Here is a 25298-nt window from a genome sequence, read left to right on the forward strand (position 1 = left end):
TATGGCCTTTATATAATAGAAAACAGTGAAGCTTTGGGAAAAAAGTCCTTATTTGACTTGAAGAAATATGAATTATCATGGAAACTTTTGTGCTTCAGTGTTAGTCATCACAATATTTTTAAAAGCAAACAAATTTACTTGAGAGAGGAAAGTTTAAAACTTGCTACAATTTAAATCAGCAAAACTGGGCATGTCTTTGGTTCAGTCTAAGACACTGTTTTATGGCTGGGACTGTCTGATCCAAACTGACATGCCTCAGCTTCATCAAATCTAGATCAGCTTTTGTGGTGATAATTATCATCAGTGCCCACTTGTTAGAAAGATCATATAGGAAATACCTTTATAAATAGCATGTAAAGGGAAGTCAGCCCCTCCTAACTCCTCCTGTGCCCACTGGAAGGATGGAAATAAGACAAAAGAAAATAAATCCAGATGTATTTATATGAGGGTTATGGTCTTGGTATCTTTTTTACATCTATGCTCACTTTTGGGTTACTGACCTTCCAGTTTACAGTTGTTTGTTGAGCTCAAACTCTCTGTGTGACAACCTGGGTGGTCTTTTTATACAACTGGGTACAATTATTGAATAGGGTAACTCATGGGTATTTGGATAATTCATTACCAAGAATTTCTGTGAAAATGTAACATATGCTATGCATGTAAAGAAAACAGAATCAAGGTGGAAGAGAATAGTTCTAATTTGTTTTAGCATAGAATGTAACAGCTTACTGAGCTGAGAATGTAATCCTTTAAACTTTGTCAGTCTGTATTAAACCTGTAGTGAAATAACAGTATCAGTCTCACATTGACACTTCAGACTTAAATACATGAGTCTTACAGAATCTCTTCCTCATCTTGTAATTCATATCCAATTCATAATCAACTATGGAAGAAAAATATTTGTGTTTCAGACACATAGATGGAAACTATGTATTAAATCCCTTTTACACATACTTCTTGTGGCTTTTGTGGTGTTCATGCAAGAACAGATTTGAGTATTTGGATAATTTTTTACAATCAGGACTTGAAGGTCATTCTCTATTCTGTATTGTTCTTTATAAGCTTGATATTGACATATTTTTCCATGGTACTTATTTTCTTAACCTAAAAACCTCTTGGATTTTGTGCTTTAAAAAGTTTGTGAAGCTACTGATATCTATTAACTCTTAAGATTACACATTTTGTAATAACTTAATATATCAAGAACTGGTTGAATATTATTTTCAAAAAAACCACTTAAAGGTAAATGGGAAGCACAAAAATTATTTCATTGCACTAAATACAAATTTAATTTGGCCATTTGCTGACAGAATCTTGTGCTGTCAAGGAGGAGATAAAAATATGACATATATGTAAGAAAAATGAAAGCTGGAAGATGAATAGGCCTTCTAGGGAGTTGATCTTTACAGATCAGATAAAGATTCTTGCTGTCTGTGCTGCATCAAAGGCTGCCTTTCAGAGACAGCAACATGAACTTGGAAACTGGGGACAAGACCTTCGAAAATAGAGGGTTTTGAGATTGACAAGCAGCTGGCTTTTGGATCTTTTTTAGTTGTTTCCCTTCTCTATTATTTGTTTGTGAGTTTGTGTGTGTATAATCTTTTATAATCCCTTCAAAAGTTAAAGAAAGATTCATAGTCTGGTGGAGTGAATTAACACTTGCACCTTATCTAGCTTTTCAATTGCTGTTTTCCTTTGAAGATAACCTTTCTCTTTGAAAGACATAAGGAAATCTAGTGGAGTGTACCTCTTGACTCCTTTCAAAGTTTGATTAAAAATACATATTTGTGAGCAGTGACTGATTTCTAAGGGGTAATTATTTTCTATTGATTAGCTAAGTATTCTGGAAATTCCTTAAAATAATGTACACTGCACCCTGCTAAAAAAAAATTAAAACAAAAAGGGGGAGAGAGAGAGAGCTGCTCTCATAAATAATTAAAAAAATATATAGAAGTAATTGTTTAATCTAGATCCTGGGAAATTTATTAAACGAATTGCATATTTAATCAGAGTGTGTCCAAGCACCTTAAATTTGACATCAGCTGCTGTGTCAATCACCATGGCTAAATCTGGCATCAGCTCCTGTGATCCCTTACTTAAAAAGCACCATCACACAGCTGTCAGGCATCCTGCAAAGGACATGCATAGATCCTACAGCATTCTGTTAGCCTTTGCAGCCCTCTCTCCCTGGTCATGGTTTCTCAATTTATTTACTAATTCAGAGTAAATCTGTGTTCTCCAGCAGACTGCACGAAGTAGGGTTCTTTAAATATAATGAAGTAAGCCAGAACACTTCTGTTAAATGTTAGTTTTGTTTCTTTTTTCCATTTTTAGTTTTGTTGTGCTTTTCCTACTCTGTATCCAAAGTATGCTGTTAAGTAGACCTTCATTCAAGGCATGAAAACATGTCACAGCTTTCATCAACACAGCAAGCAATACAGAGGGCATGGAGGAAGAAATTATTATAAGCCAATATACAAGAATATTGTTTAAAATAATTTCTTCTTATTTTCTTACACACAACCATTTGCATCTCAGGATTTTAGTATTTGCTGGAGAAACCTGTAGGGAGGTGCTGTGGGTCATGGTGTTAAAGAAGCTGTTGCCTTATTAAACCCTCATTGTAATGAGAGGGAAAATGGGAAGCTCCAGGTGTGAGCTGGCTGTTGTGCAGCTTCTCTGTCAGCATTCCCCAGAGACTCTTCCATCAAAACAGGGAAGGCCAGACCTGACATTTGCATACCTCAAAAGGAAGCAGGCGTGATTTCTTTGAGATGAAAAATTAGTCACAATAAAAGGCACAAGTAACTTGAGTTTGCTTAACTGCCTGGCTGTTTTTGGCTGAGGAGCGTTGACCCAGGGTAATGTGAGGCACATTCTAAATATACATTCCAGCCAAAGTATTGGACACATTGCAGATAAAAGTTTTAAAATTGATCAAATAACTGGAACAGCAAAAAAAAAAAAAAAAAAAAAAAAAAAAATACTGTGTTTTGGACAGTAGAGCAAAAATTCTTTAGGTAAGCAGTGATGAAGAAATCAAAAAAGTATCTCAACCAGTTGCTGGAACCTCTGTGTGTGGTCCTGTCTTGTTGTCATGTGTACTTCCATTATGGTGTCATGTTTGGGGTTCTAGAGGACAAGGAACAACTGTTTTCTCATTGGTTATTACTATTTCTTCAACAGTTTGGTTGCACTTTCTTATGAGCTTGATTACCATTAACAAAGCTCTGTGCACAGGCCCCAGATTCCAGCCTCTCATTTTGGAGGCTATTTTAAGGTGTAAAGGATTGTAGATATTGCATGTAGGGTTATTTTAGAAGGTTGCTTAGGCAGTTAGGATGGGCTCTAACTGAAACCTGACTGGATAAATAAGAATACAGTTTTCTGAGGGATATTCTCTTTTTTTTCCTTCTTTTGAGACAAGAGAAAGCAACCCAAACCAACATTTTTTTTTTAAATTTGCTTTAAGCATTTTCACTTTATAGTGCAGATTAGCTAAGAAATCTACCATTTGAACTGAGGAACTTCAAGCATGGCTTCAGTTCTTTCCATGGAAAATTCTTTGTAGTGTTAATGATGAGTATATATTTCTCTCCATAATCCATCTGTCATTTTGTGCATTTGGGTTCTTCTGTCTTTTGTGGTCCTCAGAGTACCTTAAGGCAATGGAGCAGAGTGTGAAGGAAATCTGAGGGCAGTGTTAACTGCAGCTGTTTACACATGTAGTAAGTGTTAAATCTTGCTTTGCTACAGTTCTGGTGAAATATGACCTAATCATCTTGAATTTATCAAAGGATATAAAAATTTAGATACAGAAGGGCTAGATTAAACAAATAAATTAGATGGACAAAGTTGTTCTAGTGTAATATCAAAAAATGAAATGCTGTAGATGTTTGTCCAGTGCAGTCAAGAGAGAGTTAGACTGTGCTTTTTTCCAATATAATGTATGAAAGGATATCATAGTTTTTCTTTGGTTAATGGGGTGCTTGGTTACTGTGGGTGTACCTCCAGTGAGCAGTGCCTGTGAAGTGCTGGTAGCTTGCTGTTAGCTAAGAGTAATTTGAATTGACAGTAAAACAATTGAGTGGGGGCACATTTTTTGGCAGTAGAGGGCATTGGTTTGTTGACTTTTTTTCTGGTTTTAGAGAAATATTTTAAACCTAAAAAAAAAGGAAAAGATCCTAAGTTCTGATTTTTGAAACTTGCCAATCATCGTGGTAGCTGTTAGAGCAGGGAGAGGGGTTGCCCTCAGGGGATAAGGTGGCACAGGCAGTTGCAAGGTCTGAGGTGAGGTTCTGACAAAGCCATGTCTGGAACTCCAGCTTTCCTGGACTTTCTGGTCATGTTCCTTTTGCTGTTAGCAAGAGCTGACGAGGTGACTCAACTGACAGTGTGACTTAGACAGCAGTTCATTTTGTGTAGGGATTGGTCTGAATATTAAAAGGGTCATCAGACTTATTGTTACACAGTAAGTATTTTCATCCCTACTTATCTGGTGGACAAAGTCAGGATGGGTCTCCTAGAAAGGGACCAAGACTCCTTAAAAACAGTTGCTAAATTTTTTATTGGGCTGTAAAATAATTGAGTTCTGGAAGTAAGTCACTCAGCAATTAGGACATGGCTGAGTCCACATGAGCTACATTCACATCAGGTAGCTGCTTCTTCACAGGGAGCTGGTTTGCTATAGGGATGGGTGGGTCTGTGGGATGGAGGATTGCTATGCAGCTTTGATGGAGTACATGCATTACCTTGGCAAATTCTAGATGCAAAATTGTAGTGAAGTCCTAAGAATTGTGTCAAGACAGGTTTTTTTAGACTTATGAGGAGGAACACATCATCCAATCTAATGGATGTATGTGTGCAAGAGATTGATTTGAAAGAGCAAATTCCTGTACACTGTGCTTTCCTCCTGTGGGGTTAAGTGAAAAGACTGGATTTATTCAAAGTATTAAATATGGGTGAATGCCCTCTAGGAACATGCTTGTTACTCTCCAGCTGCTAATTCAATCCATGAGATCAGACTCCAGCTAGTCCCAATTACTGACTTTTTATGTATCCCTAATAATCACAGGGCTGTCAGGAGTTTCTATAATTGAAGCTAAATGATATAACAGAGAAATAAATGTCCATAACATGGTGTTTTAATATTTTAATATGTACTTGTCATTAGATAGTAGATTAAATTAATGCACATAAGACAAGGTAGTGAGTGTAAAGAGAGAGTATTTTCAGCAGGATGTTGATGGATTTTGAACTTAACTAGAACTTATTAAATTATATTGGAGTGAAGATTAAATTTTCTAATGCATCACGGTACTTAAATATAAAATAATGCAGAAAATACCATTTTTTAGATGAGATGGTTCACCTTGACTCAAATGCATATAATTTTTAGGTAAATGAAAAAAAATAGATATAAAATTTTTAGAGAGAAAATATGCATAGGAAAAAAGTAACAGAGAAAGATTTTTTTAATGTAAAGAATCAGTAAAGACTAAAATTTATGTTCTCTCTCTTTGTTCTTCAGCGCCTTGCCAAAGAAGCAGAGAAGTACCAAGCATCACATCAGTGGAGGGATGAGTTTGGGGTAAGCTTCATTTTTTCTCCTTTTAACCTTCTTGGATTTGTCCTCTTTGAAATGTTAACTGTAGTTTTACAAATATGTTGTTTAGGTATCTACTACAGAAGGGGTTACTGACTATGAATAGACAGTCTATTTAATCAGTAAACAGAGTCTCAGTCAGGGTGCCTAGAGAATAAAATGAACTTTTCCCTTCAGAATCTCCTAGGGAGCTTCACAGACCAAGGATGCAGCTTTGAGTTGTACACAAGACATCTGTTTGTTTTGACAGACAAGGAATGATTACAGAGAAGACATTTGAGTGATGGTTGCTACCAGTTAAAAGTGTGCTTATTCCAAACACTGAAAGAGAATAATGGAAAAGATTTTTACAAGCTGTCTTTTTCTTGTGTAAAGAGAAAAACACAAAAACAAAAACAAGCAAGAAAAGCTTAACGCAAAAGGATTTGGTTATCAGCATGGCTTGGGAGTCATAGACTTTTTTATAGAATTTCTTTCCATATTTTAATAACTGCATCTCTTCTTTCAACATGCTGGTACTGCTGAAAGGGGCCCCAACCTGGTCAAACATTAAATTATCTTCTTTATTTATTTTAGGTACTACTGAAAAATAAGTGGCATGATTTTAAAATGTACAGCCTTGATGGTTTTATTACCAATTTGGCTAAATTAATATTGTGCTGCCTGATTAGAAGCCTCTTAATTTTAGGCTATAGTTCCCAGCTAAGTGTCAGAATTATTTATTATGCCTTTATTCCATGTTCCTTCAGATGGTACTTTTACACAATGCTGCTGCAAACCTGGACTGTGTTTGCACATCCATGAGGATACCTTAGCACACAGTGAAATGCCCAGTGGTTTTCTAAGAATGTTGTCATGGTTTAACCCCTGCTGACAAGTAAGCCCTGCACAGGCACCTGCTCTCTCCCAGTCAGGATGGGGGAGACAATTGCAAGGGTAAAAATGAGAGAACTCATGGGTTGATACAAAGACAGTTTCATGAGTAAAGCAAAAGTTGTATGCAGTAGCAAAGCAAACAAGGAATTCCTTCACCAAGTCCCATGGGCAGGCAGGTGTTCATCCATCCCCAGGAAAATGGGGCTCCTTTGCCCTTTGTGATGACTTGTGCAGACAAACACCATCGCTCCAAAAGTCCATCCCTTTCCTTATTCTTCCTCCAGGGTTATCCACTGAGCATGGTGCTGCATGGCATGGGATATCCCTTGGATCAGCTGGGGTCAGCTGTGCACCCCCAGCCTCCTCACTGGTGGGGCAGTGTGGAAAACAGAAAAGGCCTCAGCTGTACAAAACCCCTCCTCAGCAATAATAAAAAAAACACACCAGAATTATCAACACTTTTTCCAGAACAAATCCAAAATATAGCCCATGCTGCTACTATGAAGAAAATTAGTTCTAACCCAGTCAAAACCAGCAGAAATGTTCATTCTGATCCAGGGTTACTCAGGCACTTGAAGATCTGAAAACAGACAAAAAAGCTCATAAGGTCAGGCCATGTAATTCAGCTAGGAGTGACTGACTTCAGGAGTACAGAGAGTCTGGACACAGCCTGAATGCTTTTAACTGTGCTCTGTGCACAGGCACAGCTTCCAACACGCAGTAAAACACACAATGCATATTCCATGGAGAGGCTGTAACAAGAATGCTGCAGCGACCTTTTCTGCTAATCTGTCTCTCTTGTGACTGGAAAACAAAACCTGCAGGCTTGATGGACTCAGTGCAGAGCTGTGTGAATACAGTCAGGATCTCACTCTAATAATGTTGCTTCTGTGCTATATTCTGGCATCTTGTCAACACCGCCTCAGCTTTTGTTTTTTCTTTTTATCCTTTTTTTCACAGTACAAGTCAGTCATACCAAAGAGAATCTGAGTTCATTGCCAAGGAGACATCTCAAAGTAATTTGGAAATGTGATTTTATATTGATGTTGTAGTTCAGGCAAAGGCTATGGTCAGTATTGAAAAAAAAAGCAGTTTGATTTATAATAAAGTAACTGCAAGCTGATATCGTACTTTACTGTTTTGAATTTGGATCAGAACAGTGTGCACCGTATAATAACCTTGACGTTAGGTTATGCAATTAAATTTCAAATAAATGTATTAAGCCTCTTATAATTTAATTTGTTCCAATTTTGTCCAGAAGTAATCTTTCTTCTCTTCTGGCCTACTTTTTAGAAAATGCCTGCTCAAATTAGTTTGCACACAGATCTTTATGATAAACTTAATTTTCACTGGAAGACTCATTCTCCTAATGGCTGTGATGGAAAATAGAAGATAGACCATAAAACTTTCTGCAGTTAAAGGTTCCTAAAGTTCTTCTGATAGCATTATGAATGGTCTATATTGTGCTGCACGAGGTTCATTTCTCATCCAGGATTTAGGTTTGGGTGATGAAAGCCCTTCCAGCAGCATTGCACATGAGTCACTGTAGAATGAAACTCATGGGACAAGCTATTTCTGCTTCTAATGAGCTTGTGATCAGCAATGTCCTTGACAGTCAGATTGCAGCCAAATAATGACCTGTGGAGTTTTCAGGAGAAAATATCACAAGCATTCCTCCTGGGGAAGTGTATGTGGGCTGACTTGAGTGGAACATATGCAAAAAAGAAAGGGCAAAGAATGCTGACTGTGAGACCGAGGTCTGTACAGAGCTACAAGGGATGTGTCAATCAAAAGACCACCAGGGTGCCTGTTCTAACACCTTACTCCAAATATGAGTGGGTTTTGCACAGTTCACAGCAAAAGAAACGTGCAGGCATTAATGATTTAATTTTCAGATTGATGTCACCTTATAATAAAAGTTCAGCATCTTAGATACGGTCTTTTAAAATAAGCTACTACAGGGAAAAAAACCAGATTTACTTCCATGGACTTTTTTTTTTTAATTTCATCTAATAATCTAGGGTAAAGACTGTCCAAATTGTCTAAAGTAAAAAATTTGTTTGTCCTTTAGAGAAATAGTTAGGAGACTAAACTATTTACAGACATACAGACCCACATCTACTAAAATTCCTTTTTCTGTACTATTTGTAATTTAATAAGAGTATAATTTCTTCTAATATTTTAAGTACAATAGTGTATTAAATTCCAACTACTTCAAGCAGACCAAACAATTAAAATTAAACCAAAAACCTTAAATTTGGAGTCTTTTATAAATCACAGAACCACAGCATGGTTTGGATTGGAAGGGACCTTAAAGGTCGTCTTGTTCTGACCCTGTTGCCATAGGTAGGGACACCTTCCACTAGACCAGATTACTCAGAGCCTCATCCAACCTGGCTTTGAACACTTCCAGGGAACTTCTCTGGGAAATCTGTGGCAGTACCTCACCCCCTTCACAGGAAAGATTTTCTTCTTAGTGCTTTATCTAACCTACCTTCTTTCAGTTTCATAGGATCATAGACTATGATGAGCTGGAAGGGACCCATTAGGATTATCAAGTCCAACTCCTGGCTCTGCACAGGACACCCTAAGAATCACAGCCAGTGCCTGAGAGTTGTCCAAACACTTCTTGAACTCTGTCAGGCTTGGGGATGTGATCACTGCCCTGGGGAGCCTGCTCCAGTGCCCAACTATGGGGGAGCTCTGGGGGAAAAAACCTGTTCCTAATATCCAAGCTAAACCTCCCCCAAATCAGCTTCAGGCTGTTTCCTTGGGTCCTGTCATGGTCACAAGAGTGAAGAGATCAGTGCCTGCCCTTCTGCTGCCCCTCATGAGGTTGTTGAAGACCACACTGAGGTGTGCCCTCAGTCTCCTTTTCTCCAGACTGAACAAACCCCGTGGCCTCAAATGCTCCTCCTAAGGATTCCCCTGGCTTTCCTTTGGACATTCTCTACTATCTCAATGTCTTTTTATATTGTGGTGCCCAAAACTGCCCCCAGAACTTGAGGTGAGGCTGCCCCAGTGCCTGGCTGCTGGTGCTGTGCCTGATGCCCCCAGGACAGGGTTTCCTTCCTGGCTGCCAGGGCACTGCTGGCTCATGTCCAACTTGCCATCAACCAGGACCCCCAGGTCCCTTTTTACAGCTGCTCTCCAGCCTGTCCTTCCCCAGTCTATAACACATCCAGGGCTGCCCCATCCCAGGTGCAGAATCTGGCACTTGCCCTTGTTACACTTGGTCAGGTTGGTGGTTGCCCATCACTCCAGGGTATGGGGTGTCTCTGCAGGACCTCTCTGCCTTTGAGGGGGCAGACAGCTCCTTCCCAGTTTGGTGTCATCAGAAACTAACTTAGTTTAGGCACTGCATCCAAGCCATTAATGAAGGTGTTGAAGAGAACCAAGCTGAGGATGGAGCCCAGTGGGACCCCAGCAGTGGCAGGTCCCCAGCCTGATGTCCCCCCATTCACTGTCACCTTTGTGCCTGGCCCGGGAGCCCATTGCTCATCCACTATGTAACTCTGTTATCCAGCTGGGAGCTGGACATTTTGGAAATCTAATATTAGTTAAGAGCATGCCTCTTACATATTTATCATTAGTTTTAGCTAAGTGACAAAAAACATAATTGTGGATATGAGTATTTTTCACTGATAGTTAAACAGCAAAATACTTTCGGAAATGACTAATTAATTTACTAAAGGTACAAAGTTATTCAAAGTTCTTAATTAAGAATAGTAATTAGGAATATCAAGTATCTTCTAAGTTAAAAAGGGAAACAAAAGAAATATTGGATTGTGATATGTATTTTCCTGATGAAGCACAAAGTTGGTTAAAATAGTTGAACTACAATTTACTTGTATGACCCCTAAAAAAGACTTACCTGTTTAAAACTACTAGGTTCCAAGATAATATCTGTGAAGTTTATGAAGGAAAATCAAAAGTGCTTAGCTTCAGGCAAATGGAGAAATCCCATTCTCTGTTTCCTATTCCATTGGTACTGCCCAATTCCCCAGCTGCCTGTACAGCTGGAGGAATTAAGCCTGCTTGGATATTTTAGATTAAAGCAGTTACAACTCAGAGGTACAAACCAATAAATCTAAATGAAACAGCCTTGTCAGTTTGAAATTTCTTGTACACTGCAGATTGAAAGGGGGATGCCTTTGACAGTTGTGATCATCCAATTTTTTTCTGGGATAGAGACTCATGAAAAAAATATATGCAAGCTGAAAGAATGAAAGGGAGAATTCTGTATGAAGTAATTGCTGTTATTCCCCAAATGAATCTTCTACAATTACATTTGATACCACACTTGATTGCCTTGCAATGGTTGGTTAACTAAAGCAATTTTGTTTCCAGTTGGGTTGCTGTATTAATTGTACTTACACATGTAAAAACATAAGGGATATCTCATTGGTATTTTAAGAGGGGACTCGGTATGCATGGCCTATTAACATCCACTTATTTATATGGGGACTGAAACTCTAAGTTTTAAGACTTAATTGTCATATAAAAATGCCACATGAAAAATTCTTTCAATATGCTTTAACTTTTAACCAGCAGTGTATTTTTATTTTCTTCTGTGTAAATCATGTTTTTCTGCCCCTTGGTAATTTTGAGACAGCATTTTCTCCAATGATAATATGTGGGCTGGTGTTCATGTACCAACTGGGCTTAAAAATAGTGACAAAAGGTCATGGGAATATTGCTTTAGAATTATGGTTTATTTGTTTATATTTTTCTGGTAGAAATTTTGGCTGCATAAAACTGTAGTGAAAGGTTGCTCAAAAAATAAATAAAAGATGAAAATGATAACAAACAGGTTTCCTATCACCAGACTTGATCCAAGTGCTGACTTGAAGAGCAGAGCAGTAGTAGTAGGTATCTCTGTTGTATCTTGAAGTTTTAGGAAGATTTTCAGGACTGTCTGTAGTTTATTGTGGATGTTACAACAATTCTAAAACACTGTATCTTAAAAGCCTCAGCTGGAAAGCAAACAAACCAACCATGAAACTTTCAGCTTTGGCATGGTTTCATTATAAAGAAGCAGTTTACTAAACATATTGTGCCTCTTGAAAGAAGGAAAACTCTGTGAAGAAATCTAGCTAGAATCTTTTTTCTGTCATCTCTTCAGGGATATGTTGCAGTTGTCTCATGGTTTGTACCTCTGAGAATTCTCTTTTGTGCAAAGAGCATCTGTGAGAAATGATGCAGCTGAGATTTGGCACCAGGCCTGCAGTGCAGGGAACCAGTCCTCACAGGTGCCAAGTAGGTGTGGGATCCTTCCCTAGCAAGTCATGGGTACTTTATAATTTAGTGAAAGTTATAGTAACACTGAACAGAGGCAAAGTGTCAAAGCTGTCTGTATCCTTCCACAGTGCTTTGATCCAAAACTCAGTGAAATAAATCTTCCTTAAATTTTGATTCATTTTGGATAACACCTTGCATTTCTAAAGCCTCTGTGATTTGAAAAAAAACCCATCCAAATGATCAATTTAAATGACAGGTTCTAGGAAGGACAATATTTTATTCTATGAAGGGCTGTGTGCCACCTCTTCTGGGACCTGTAGCCTCCATTTGTGTATAATTTAAATTAAATGTGCCCTATCTCACTGAAAGGAGTTAAGTACCATTTTTCTGCCAGTGATTGCACTTGGACATTTTTCTACCCAGGGCACGAATTCTGTGTGTGCATGCTGGGAGTAATAAGAAGGTAAGGTAAAGAGGAAATAAGGATAAATACTACTTACTGAAATTGAGTGGGTTTAAGGGTTTTTTCTCGTGTTTAGCTGATGTTTATCAAATCCCTTATACCTTTTTGAGTCATGGAAATGCACTGGGAATATTCCAGGAACAAACATTTCTGCAGTTCTCTATAATACTTGTCAAAGTGAGACAGGAGACACAATAGTTCCAGCCTTTGGAACACACTGACTTCAGCTTCCCAGGATCTCCAGCATTAGTTAGGAGAATTTCATCCAAGTGCAGAAATCCACTGTGAACAAGTCCATGCTGAAGCCTCTTTGGAGATGTGGCATAAGCCTCACCATTTTAGTGCAGAATTTGTCTGGCATTCCCTCCTGGGAACAAGATCCCTGTGTTTGTCTGTCTGTCCCCAACAGCCTGCCCCCCAATGTTTGCATTGTTACTTCAAAAAGTCTCAGTGTGCCTTCTGGTTTACAAATATCTCACAATACTAATTAAATAAAAGAAAAATATCTTAAAAGAAATTAAAAAAAAATCAGAATCATTAGAAATCATTTTAAGAGTAGTGTGGCTTGCTACCTTGCCTGGAGTTTTATAACTTAGAGTCTCTCAGATGAGTCTTTTGCTCTAGAAATCATTGATTTTCCTCTAAAATGTGGGCTTCCATAGGAAAGCTCTTCCATGCTTCTGTTCTGTTATATATCTGCTACAATCCTGAATGAGAATTACATCAATAACAGCTAGTGTGAATAATCATACTGAAATCCTTGATTTCTTTTTTCTTTTTCACACTTTATGAATTTTAAACCCGTTAGGGAGTTAATGAGGAAGACAGTGGTAGCAGTACAATCAGAATTAGGATTATATATAAGCAGGGATATAAAATGTGTAACTATAGAAGAGCTATCTTTTGTGGATGAGGAAGACAGTACAATCAGAATTAAGATTATAAACAGGGATATAAAATGTGTATCTATAGAGGATCTAGTTTTTAGTCTTTAGATACTGGTTATTTACCACCTCTTACTATGCTTACTTTCAGTAAAGGAGTGTAACTTTTTAATATAAATCATTGCACAGATCTCATCTGTGCAGTGAAGTGCTTCACTGGCTGGAAATCTGCCAAAAAAGCTTTTAGAGTACAGCAAAGAAACACCTTCAATCACTGTTGAGGGCTTTCAAGCATTCCATTTTATCTTAAAAATCAAATATGTTAAAGACATCTAATATATTTTTCTTACTTATTGACCAGGCAACTAATTTAAAAAACGTGCAGCTTCTAAAAGAGGTGGAGGGAAGGATCTAGGTGAGAAGAAAAGAAAGAAAGGTGTGATTTCTATTATTAAGCTGCCATATGGGTGCATTATCACCTTCATTTTGAATGAGGCTTTAATGTGCTTTCAGAACAAACACCTTATTAAAAGCAAGATATACTATTGTACTCATTTATTAACATCCTGTAGGTTCTTCAGTTTAAAACTGAGAAGTACCATATGCTTAGAAAAGCTTTTGCAGGCTGCTATTATGCACATTTTCTAAGAGTTCATTGAATCAGGTGAAGCTAACTGGTTTTTTGATGTTACCTTTCACCCTCAAATTCAGTTTCTCATGTCAGTCTGGGATAAGTAATTCATAGCACTGTTTTAATACCTTTGGTGAATAAGTAACATCAATTAGAGATGGACTTGAAGGGTGCTGTTTAGTCTGCCTGTAAGCTTTTTTGTCAAATATTTTTATTTCAAAACTAACAATATATTTTTTTCTATGATTTGTCCTTGCCAGTAAAACTAGGATCTGACTAGTTTCCACACTCCCAGGAAAACTCATTTTCCTGTTGGCTATCACATAATATTCTGACCCTTATTACAGTGAATTTAGGAAATGTGCCAAAGTTTTTGAAAAAAGGGTTAACCAACCGAACTTTGCTGTCAATATTTATAAATGGAAATTTTTGTTATATTTACAAGCTGGGAGAGGGATTTTTTTTGTTGTTGTTGCTTTTTCTTTTTTTTTTTTAATTTAAAACTAAAAAAAAAAAACTGATTTAATATGCACTGGAAGTTAATCAATGGTGTAAGACTCAAATATGCAGTCAGACTTCTAAAACTGAGAAATTCAGAAAATATTACAGCTGTTTGGTTCTTACTTCAGAGAAGGAATTTCATTCTTAATAGCAAAACTTAGAGGTTTTTTTAAAGGATATTAGACCCAAATATTTTTGAAATATTTCTTGCTAGAAAGAGCAAATACTGTGAATAAGTGTATATGGAATTCTACATGTGTTATTTCATACTAAAAATAGATTTTTTCTGAAAGTCTGAGCTGAATTGGACTTTTGGAGGTGGAGATATTTGTGGGTTTCTTAACTCAATTTACTTCTTTTTTTTTTTTCAAATGACAAAACCAGTGGTGTCATGCAGGCCTGATATTTTACCTTCTTTTCTCCCAAGATTCCTGTAAGATGCCAGATGAAAATTCAGTTTGTCTAAGCTCATTGCTATGAGAAAAGAACTTAGGAGGGGAGTTGGAAAGTTCCCATATTTAAAAGTTTGTAGACTCCCTCCACTCCCTGCTCCTTGAACAAGGTCTTGTGCAGTAGATGTGAACAGAAAATGTTTAATGTCTGCACTCCTTTGCAGTTGCAATGCTGCAGAAACTTAAAGGATCTTTCATTTTACACAGACTTTCAAATGCTCTGGGGGTGCAAGACAATCTTATTATTAAGAGCTGCCTTTTGCTGGAGGGATTTGGGAATTCTCAGCTTTCCATCTCCTGAGTATAGTGTAACTCTCATCAGAATTTAAACAAAAGGTGAAAGTGTCTCTTTTATGTCCTGCAAATGCTGATGTGTGATTGAAGTAGTGTCAGGTATTTCTGTAGACTTGGCCACAAAGCAAGAGATGTACATAACACAGAGCAGAGAAATTCTTCAAAATTAGCAAGATCCTAACCTGTGCTTACATCATGCCTACAAATCCTACCTGTTTTGACCAGAAATGTAGCTGTTAAGCATTTGCTTTGTTTTTTCCCAGTTAATTCTTGCAATGAGCACATAAGAACCCTTTAAATAAATGCACCAACTCTAGGTCTTGTTGAAGGGGCATTAGGACTTAGCAAGTCTGAAGAAGTGTGGGCCAGCTCTATGACTGTGACTGATGAGTTTATAGAACACACTGTCATTCTGTTTTAATTTTCCAATTTGTGAGTCACAAATTATATTGCACTGAAAAATTGTGAATTGTAACTTTCTTGAAAATGTGAGAATAAATATAAAAATGAGCAGACCACATCCTCACATTATAAATGAGTGAATAATCCCTGATGAAATATTAATTCAGGTAGGATTGTCATATTCCTTTGGGCGTCACCAGCTCTCAGGAGGGTAACTTCAGTTTTGCATTTCTTAAGAGTTACACAGGAGTACAGTAAAACTAAGAAGGTTGGCTCAGTTGATATTTTTCTGTGCTTGCACAAAATTCTGGTGTTTTCACCTCATAAAACTTCTTGTGCTTTCTCTGTGAGGTTAGATAAAAGTTTAAAGAAAACTTCCAGTAAAAGTTTTCTACCAGACTGAATATTCTCCATATAGGCAAGTTTCATCTCATTTGCTGTGGCATCATAGTTTAAATGACCTTTAGACTAAGGGATCCTAAATTCTCATAGAAGAAGTTTTGCCATACCACTTCCCCACCTTTCAGTTAGAACATCTCAGTTTTATTTTGCCAGTATTTGCAGATATTTTTCCTTCTTCTTTCCCCATCAGCCTAAGTTCCCCGTATCCCTTTTTAAGCATTTGTAGTTTCTCCCTCTTGTGCTTTCTGCAATCTCAGCTCACGTTTCTGTAGCACTGTGTAATGGTGCTGTGGAGAGCTGAGCTGAGATAGTCCCAAGCAACAGAGCATAAATTTCAGGGAACAAAATGATGCATTTCTTCAAGCTAAAACTAGTTTAATACATACTTTAAAATTTACTTCATTCTCTCTTCTTCACTGTGATATTCCAGTGCCAAGCTCTTTTTTCAGTAGCCTCAGTTAGGTTTGCAGGAGCTTTTCTGTCTTTCTTAACAAATACCTGCATTCATTTCATTTTTTATTTTAACAAGAGAGAGCTATTTTGCTTGTTCAAAATTTCTCACATTGTCTCTTTCTTCACATCTTCACACTTCTGTGATATATCTGTTTGTCCATCCTGAATTTTAAAGAAAGAGATGAATTTCAAAGTGCTGATTTGTATGAGAATTTGAAAGTGAGTAATACAGTGTAAGGGCCCAAACTTCCATGTGTTACCATAGACTCTGATGGGAATGATAAAATGCTGTAAACTTAATAAGTCTCTGCCTAGAATAAGATTAATTTATATAAAGCTTAAAATATTTTTTTAAATTGTGTCAGTTGTTGAACTAGAAGGATGTGCAAGTCCATAACTAGAAGATTCCTTCTTTGAGTTGTAAAGCCAGGACTGTTCTCAAGGAAAGATTGCTGTTCTCTCCATCCCACTGACAGCCAGCAGCCATCAGTCTGGCTTTCAAAGGTTTCTCTCTATTTCTTTGCAGTTTGTGGCATAAGCATCAAATAATTGATGAATGAAAACCCCTGCTGTGATCCATGGGAGGAAACACAAACCCCTTTTCATTTAGTGCTGTTGTTAAGATGGAGAATGAGAAACATAACAGCAAGATATTGATAGAACCCTTAAATCCTATTCCTCTTCTGCATGACTTCCAGAATACCAACTTAACATTAGTAATTAGGAGGAAAAATAACTTTTTTTCTATTTTTTTATTAACCTTTTGCTTGTAGTGATTAACTGGAAAAGTCTTCATCATTTCATACTAAATAACAAAAGGAATATTTTCCAGCTGCTGGCCTGTCTCATGCTCCTGAGCTACTTCTGAAATGAGGTGTGCTCCTGAAGCTTTGCTTTATTGCTGTGATTGAGTGCAAGACATGCACAAAACAGCTGCCAAAGATGAATAATTAAATTGTGATTCCTTCTGTTCTTTATTAATTAGGTGAGCCTGGGATAATTCTTAGAACCTGGTAACTGCTGTCCAGAGTTGCTTTCTTTTAAAGACATCAGAGATAGAGGAAAAATGATTTAGATTAAATTCTTAAGAAAGATTTGTCTTTATAAGAGGCCCATTAAAACAATTAGCAGTCAATATGCCAGACATTTTTTACAAGGGTAAGCCAAAGGAATTTTAAAAGAAAACATAGCCTGACATGTTTTGAACTTTATTACCTTTTGTAATAGGACTTGTCACATTTAGGAGGAAATGGAGAGATTCGTTTAGGTTTTTTCCTAATTTTCATGAAAATTGTGTAAGATGAGTTATAGCAATTGTTTTGGGGATTTTTTTTTTCTGTGTGTGTTATAACTCTCTGGGGTTTAAGGACTCATTTTAAGTGATTGAATAAACTCAGTGAAGGATTGATCCAGACAGGGAAAGAAATCAATACTTTAAAAAATATTAGAGATCATTAAAATTACAAGTCAGTGTCAGCATTGTAAAACGTGATCCAAATTTTGGATCAGGCTTTCATAATTTATATATGAAAATTCATTTTTCCTGTGTTACACAGTATTGTATTACCACATAGAAGTATCCTAAAATCTTCTTGTATTTTAGTTTTTACATGTGGATAAAAGAGAAAATGAAAAGCTGTATGAGGCTCTCTACTGTTGCAATTTAATGAAAGTTATCCAAAATGTTGGCATTTTACTACTCCAATGAGAGTCTTAAAATATATTTTTGTTATTTGTGTATTGCTGCTTAGAATTTAGTTACAGTGACTTTGTGTGATGTATTTCTTGTGATACATTTGTTTGTTTGTTTGTTTGTTTTTGTGAAGCTGAGCCTTGAAGTGCACACACTTCAGCCACTGCCATGGATCTCCAAGAAGCCACCCTTGAGTTCTTACCCCATTGTAGTGTCACATGCCTAAAATTTTATTCCTTTTTGTAGCAACAGATTGCAGCATTGCTAAAATTGGTCTTATTTGGATAAGATAATGGATAGAACACAGAAGAAATGTAACAAATGCACACACATATTTTTCGGGAGGAAAAAATTCTACTAAATATTTGCCTCTTGCTTTGTAGAAAATATTTTTTATCAAGGGCTTTTGAGGATTTGTTGGAGTAGAAGGACTGGCATATTTACTATATTTGGTTATGATAGTGCAAGTGGTTCATTGCATCCCAGCACCTACACAGATATGAATTCAGAGTGCCAATTTCTTGTGAATCCAAAGGAAATTTATTCCAAATTATTTATCAAGGCTCCTGTACTCTACTTTTTGCACTATTTACAATCTAAAAATATGCAATCAGTTTAGACAATTTTTTAAAACTTTATTTTATTTTTATATTCTTTCATTGACTAAAGAAAGTAATGCTAAATAAATTATAATAAACATGCTTTGCTGCTTTAATTAAACTGATCAGATAGTGTGATATAGAGGTTAATTAGCTGCTAACAAATTAATTTCATTTTCCCACCTGGAAACCTGCTTTGTAATCACTTGCATTTTGCCTTATAAAATGAAGTTGCTTATATTTTGAGGAAGCTATTGTGATGAGAAAATTGGCAGTTTCCTGGATCTTTTGGAAGAATTTATTTGCAAAAATTAAAATGGACTTAAAATATTTTTGTTTCTCAGTGTTATCTCGTCTTCCTTGTTTTTGACTTAGAGCACTAGAGGAAGAATAGAGAGGATGGCTATTCCTATCTCTTTATGTATGCAGCTGGTTCTTTGAATTAAATTTAAAGTTTCTTCTTTAAGTTTGGTAACTCATGGAGAGTCTCTTCATGATTTTCTTTCCTGGTCATTTGTCACACATGCAAGTACATAAAATCCTAGGTTTTACTATGTTCAAAATACCATTCTTGAGAATAATTCTTCAGCTTGATTAACTAAAACAAGTCAGTCTGTGATATAAGCAACTATACCAGAGAATAAGATCAAAGTGGTTTTGCAACTTTAAATTTTCAGTCAATAATTTTTCATTCCTGCATGAAGTATTTGGCCTTTGATACTTAGCAACCAAAAAAATGCCTAATTGTTTGCCACATGTAATTTCCTTAGTTTACCAGTTGCACTAAAAAATTGAAGTAAATTTTAAAAGCCCCCTAAATGACAAACAATTCATTAAAAAAATTGACTGTACTTAGCAGTAGGCTAATTTCCAAAATTCCATTGTTTTATTAACAATTATCTGCTTGTCCCACAAAGATTGGTGTTTGACTGCAGGCCATTGAGCCAGAGGATGTCTTTATGCAGAAGTTTTTGGTGGAGTATTCTGTATTCTTTTAGCAGAACAGACATCTCTGTAGATTTTGATTTGAATGTGTGTTTGATTTGAATGTGTGTTTGTCTGACTTGTATTTCTCATCTTTTGGGCACTATTACATTTAACCTCCCACATTCAACTACTTTTGACTTTTAACTCTGCAGTCGAAGTGCAATTAGTACTTGAAATGTATTCTTAACTTTTTTCCATGAAGTTAAGTATCTTCCTGGAAGCTTAAGTAGTCCAATGGCACTTTCTAACAGTTATTCTTGCAGTGAAAAATATCTTGAAATTGTGGATTTTTTTTTTTTTTGGACATAGAGAAGTTTTTTACAGTTTATGTGATGAATTCTATAAATCTGAAGAGTTAATATTCTTTCAAATGTTTGTTATTTATCCTTTTGTGGTTATGCAGGTAACCTTGATACTCTTCACTGCTTCCCTTTTTTCAAAGTAAATGTATAATGTAGCATAATATGGACACTAAAGCAAAGAAAATAAAACAAAAAAACCCTACTTCTTGTGTCCTGTGAAAATTAGAAGGGTTTCCTCCTGAGATTTGAATATGATATAAAAAACTTCTTACTCAGCTTTACCAATTGTAATTTGCACAAGACAAATTAAATCAAGTGTGGTTAAATTCAGCACGTAATCAGATATTTTCACAGTGAGCAGAAGGGCACAAGGAAATGTGTCCCTGGGAAGGTCAGGCCATGGAGTGGCCCCAGGAGCAGAAGGGTGACAGCTCCACCTTTGCTCACAGAGTAGCTGAGACCTGCCCTGGTCACAGCACTGCTGGGCTGGCAGAGCCCAGCCTGGGGTGGGTGGGATGTGATACCTAGAGAATACTTTTGGAATATTTTTGGTGGAATGTCAGATATTTCAAAGGTCTCTCCCAAGTTTAGACTTCAAAGGACTCTTTCAAGATCTCAGTTTTTAACTCAGATGCCTAAAGTCTGACCACCATCAATGCTGCAATCTGTGGATCCAATCTCAGATCAAAAATCCTCAGAATCCATGCCAAGGGCTTGAAAGAATATCTTTCCCATAGTGTATTTTTATCTGGATTCTGCATGTGTCTTGCATTACACTTATCTAACATCTTTTTAAATGAGCCTTGTATGTTTTAGTTCTGCTGTTGAGCACGCAGGTGATTGATAAATTATTATTTTTTTATCATTCTGATGCATCTGTGAATGGTCAAGTGACCCCCCCCCATGAAAACTTTTGAGTCAGTAAATTTTGAATAATTCTGTATTGATAATTTCAGTGAAGGAATTACCTGTAAATGATTGCTGAAAAAGTAGATTTTACTCACCATTTAAAAGAAAGAATATGCTATGAGAAAGAGTGTGCAGCACCTTTAATGCTCCTTTATGTTATTTCCTGAAATCTTCACCTTCATCTTTTCATTTCAATTATTAGTCTCAGTGGAATCTTGAGAAAAGCCCTTTACACAAATCTGATGAAAAAGGCTTATCATAAATTATAGTGCAGACCTGGAAGGTTTTAATTAGTGTATAAAATTTAATATTCTGACAAAGCAGTTATTTAATCAAATCAAGTTTGGGGGAAAAATGTCTAACCCGAGTGACTCATTTGTCCATCTTTTGTTTCATATGGTGACATATTACTTGATAGATTATTATTTCACCATTTATTTTTTTCTGTTTGTTAATTTTATTTTTAAAATATCTTGATTCTATGTCCAGTTTTCATGTTTTTAATGTGTGTTCTAACCAATTTCTTGCAGCCCATGTTTAGGCACTGTAATGGCATGCATACACTGTAATTATAATTGCAACTGGTTTACTCTATTGCCTGAAATTTTGTTCACTTTAAGGACAAGTGATAAATCACTATTTTTACATATGGATAGTGAAGGGAAAAAAGAAGTTATTAGCAGCAAAGCTCCTTTTTTATGTGTCATTTCACTAATGTAAAATCACAATGGTGTAACAGAAGAGATAGTAGTAGTTGACTTTTTTTTTCCCCTGTTTGCAGGCTTTTATTCCCTGGCATTATCCCCTTTACAAACAGATGTAATTTTTTATGTGTGGTAGGCCATATTTAGCTTTCTTTTCTGAGGAGTCTATTGTGCCTTAAACTGCATGTCAGACTGTATAAAGGATTAAACTAAAATTGCCTGGATTATTTTTCACAGAATTTGTGAGGGTGGGTTTAAACCTTAATTACCCCAAAGGTATTAGAGTGAACTTTTTAAATACACTTCTTTATCCAAGGGGACACAAGGAATTTTTTTTTTTTTTAATTAAAATGGATGTTTTGTCAATACTTAATGAAATTCTTTTTTAGCATTTTTAGGCATTTACATTAATTTCCTTTGGTCTGCCTAAAGAGTGAAATGGACCAGTATTATTAATATTTTTTTTGCTTTATGCTAAACAAAAGGACTTCAAGTTGTTTCACTAATGTGAATATCTTTTCCAAGTGTGGGGGATTTTATTTTGATTTTAAAATGTCCACCAAATTTATATCTGTAATTCTAAGAACTTCTTTTTAAACTGAAGAGTCAAGATCAGATTTTTATTTGCTGCATGGTTTTGTTTCTCCCTGATTTTGATTTCTTTCTCTACCTCTTGCCTGCAAACTAAAAAAAAAAATCCTCACTTTTTGCAGATTATCTGCAATATAGAGCAGCTTTTTTACACTGACTCACTTTGGGTGCTTTAGCACTTCTTGGGTAAAATACTTGGAGGTTGTGGGAAGTATCCTGTTTTAAAACAAAATCCAAATAAACATATTTGGCTGTAATTTAAGATTTTTTAAAATGTACTTATAATTATGCAGTAATATGTATTTGCAATAGAATCTGCTACAATAATTTTAAGTTTGTTTCCAGGGGTTTACTGAAGAAAATCTTGGAGTTGTGGAAAGCATTCACTGAAGCTTTTCTGTTTTACTTTCTGAGGGAGTTAATTATTTTCTAGTGTCTCTGTAATGGCTAAAACTGCAATTTTTTTACTTTAACATTTTACCTATAATTCTGGAAACACGACTTTTAAGGAAAAAAGGATAACTGTCATATCTTTCAAAATTAATACATTATATTAATTTCTTCAATAAGAAAAGCTGCAGAAAACCTTTTTCTCTTCCCTCCTGCCCCCCTTTTTTTTTAATATACAATCTATTTATTTTCCTGTAGCTCATTATAGAGTCTTGTAAAGTTCTAGAATTCATTTCAAGCCACCTCCCCTGTAGGTCTAACACCATTTTAGGCTGCATCACAGGCTCTGGGTCCTGTAGGGTCTCTAGGAAGCCTCAAGATGGATCTGAGGTTTTATATCATTTTAACCACAGCTTCAGTGAAAGCAGCACTTCTGAATAGGCTGCATTGGATGTCTGTTGAAAAAGATTTCCAAAATGAATCTTTAGACTGGATGGTGGAGCCCAAACTGCATGAAAAGTTCTTGGAGTTCTAGCCTAAGATTTGGAGAAGAGGTGTTCCTGTAGGCACCCCTACATGGCAGCAATGACCAGGAGCTTTCTTTTTGGCACTTTGTGAAAGAGGATGTAGATTTCCTACCAGCAAAATGCCATGGATATACTCTTGCAATTTTTTGCAACACATAATTACCTGTAGAGTCCATGTGTCTTGTTGCAATGTAATCCCTTGTTGTTCTTGGAAGAACTAAATTGAAAATAGCATTGTTTCCAGAGATGAAAAGCCAACTACAGCTTCACTGATGTAATCCTTGGCATTTATGTGTTGAATCAATAGACTGTCTGTGAACTTGCTCTGAAGAGAAGCAAAATATGAGTGTAAGTTAGTGTTGGTGTGAGCCTGAATTTCATCTGCAGATTTTCTGAAAGCCAGTGTTTTCCCATGCTTTTCTTCTCTTGACACAGAAATTATAGAGACTATCAACTTCAGATTTTGTGTGGTGAAATTTAGGAATTTATTAATAATACCCAATATGTAATGTTTCCCATTGGAATTGTTTTATACCCCGAGGTGGAAAACAGAGAACTATTGAAATGAAAAGCAATTTAAAGACAGTGGAATAATCTCACTTCAGCAGACAATGCTATCAATGAAACCATGGAAGAAAAATTAAGATTAGGAAAGAAAATAAAATAGTAAGAGTCAAAAATAAAACATTTATGACCTAGTCCTTAATGTAATTTTTATATGACTTTCCTGATGTCTTTCTCAGATGCTGAAACTTTTTGCCTTGAAAGGAGGATTACAGATGGTGAAAACCATAAAATCATATACTGATACTACACGACAGTTTTTCCTATATGCATATGGTCTTCCAAAGTCATTCTTTTATAAGTTCAGCTTCAGGACTGCCTTACCAAATCCCTTCATTGGTGAACAGAAGTAATAGTGAGTCTTTATTCCCTCTTTTGCACAGAATTACTGGATAAAGAACAAACATAAAAATCTAGGATATTTACATTCTACCTTCAGTTTGCTGACCAAGTTTGCAGTATTACTTGGTGCCAAAAGTGTGCAGCAGTGGGAAGATTCAAATTCTTTGTGTCAAGAAGTTAATAAATAACTAAACTACTCACTTGAGAGCCAGCAACAAAGCAATTTGTTCTTGCCAACTGGAAGTGGTTAAATGATGAAAAATTGTCCTCTAAAGATCTGAGTGATCCATGAATCTTATTTGTGAACCATACAGCATTCAGTGTGTTGTAGCACTGGGTATCTCATATTTTCTATATTAAGAGTAGTGAGATATGTCCAATGTCAGTGTCAGTTTATTCATTATATAGGTAATATCTCCAGGCAGGGTAATGGAGAACAAGATCTGAATAACCTTACCAAAAATATCTAAGTCATTTGGGCAGGAAGTGTTTGTTTTCATTAAATTGTAAATATATCATGTTCCTGAAATGTTATTCTAAAAGGTGATTTAAAAAATACTGTTCAGTCCAGTAGAGATAAATAGTAAAGCTATGGCAGCTTTGAAAATTTTAAACAAAGAAATAAAAATATAAAAGACAAGGAAAATATACTTTTGAAAATAAAGGATAATTTTGTTTAAGTACATGAATAGAGTTGTGTCTGTTGATGACAGTATTAAAAATCCTGTATGATAATGACTTGATAGCAGGATAAACAAGAGCAATGGAGAGGGGCTCAGGATATAAACTCATGTCTAGATGAGAGTCAAAACAAGAGAGGGCCTAATAGAAATAGTATTTTATGAAACTGTTCCTTTTAAAAACAAAAGCTGTAAACAAAAGCAATATAACCAGTTAATTATGTCTGCATTGCTTTTCCTGCTCTCATTTTTCCTGGACAAAACCTTCTAGGGATGGGATTGCAGGGGAACTGCTCTAATACAACCTGACATAAAGCATTGTGGTGAACAAAATGTGCCAATTTTTTTTTTTTAACTAAACAGATCACCATGTGATGAAAGCACTTGTGTTCATATTTGTGGCTGCATCCTTTACAGCTTCAAATATTGCCTGCTAAAGAATCAGAGGGGCTTTTGAACCAATCACATTATTTACTGAACAGTTATTTTGTACATAGCTATTTACAAAGTGAAGAGGAACCAAAGAAAATAGAACCTTTGCCTCTTCTGACTTACTCAAAGGTGTCCACAAGCAGTGTGTGGTCTTTTCCTTACAACAATCAAGTGAATAAGCAATTAGCTTCAGTCTTTAATGATGAAAAGAATTTCCTCCTGTGTCTGTAGTGCCTTGAGGTCTGGCTTTGATATCCAGACCCAGATACTCAACCAACTGACCTATGGATAGAAGAATGTCTTGATGGAAAAGTTCATTTTGAGGGAAAAGGATGAATTCATGTTAATAGCACTCACCTCAAAATGACATTTAG

The 25298-nt window shown here is 36.1% G+C and overlaps 1 protein-coding gene across 4 annotated transcripts in view; it reads left to right on the forward strand.

Annotated features, from left to right (window-relative positions):
• Positions 1-25298, forward strand: part of CACNA2D1 (calcium voltage-gated channel auxiliary subunit alpha2delta 1) — a 359850-nt gene that overhangs the window by 164392 nt on the left and 170160 nt on the right. For all 4 annotated transcript variants that reach the window (XM_050986216.1, XM_030237746.2, XM_050986223.1 and 1 more), the window contains exon 4: positions 5531-5590. In XM_050986216.1, the coding sequence (XP_050842173.1) occupies positions 5531-5590 (60 nt within the window). The remainder of the gene's footprint in view (positions 1-5530; positions 5591-25298) is intronic.

Source organism: Serinus canaria, chromosome 1A, assembly GCF_022539315.1.
Source record: "Serinus canaria isolate serCan28SL12 chromosome 1A, serCan2020, whole genome shotgun sequence".
NCBI classification, from domain to species: domain Eukaryota; kingdom Metazoa; phylum Chordata; class Aves; order Passeriformes; family Fringillidae; genus Serinus; species Serinus canaria.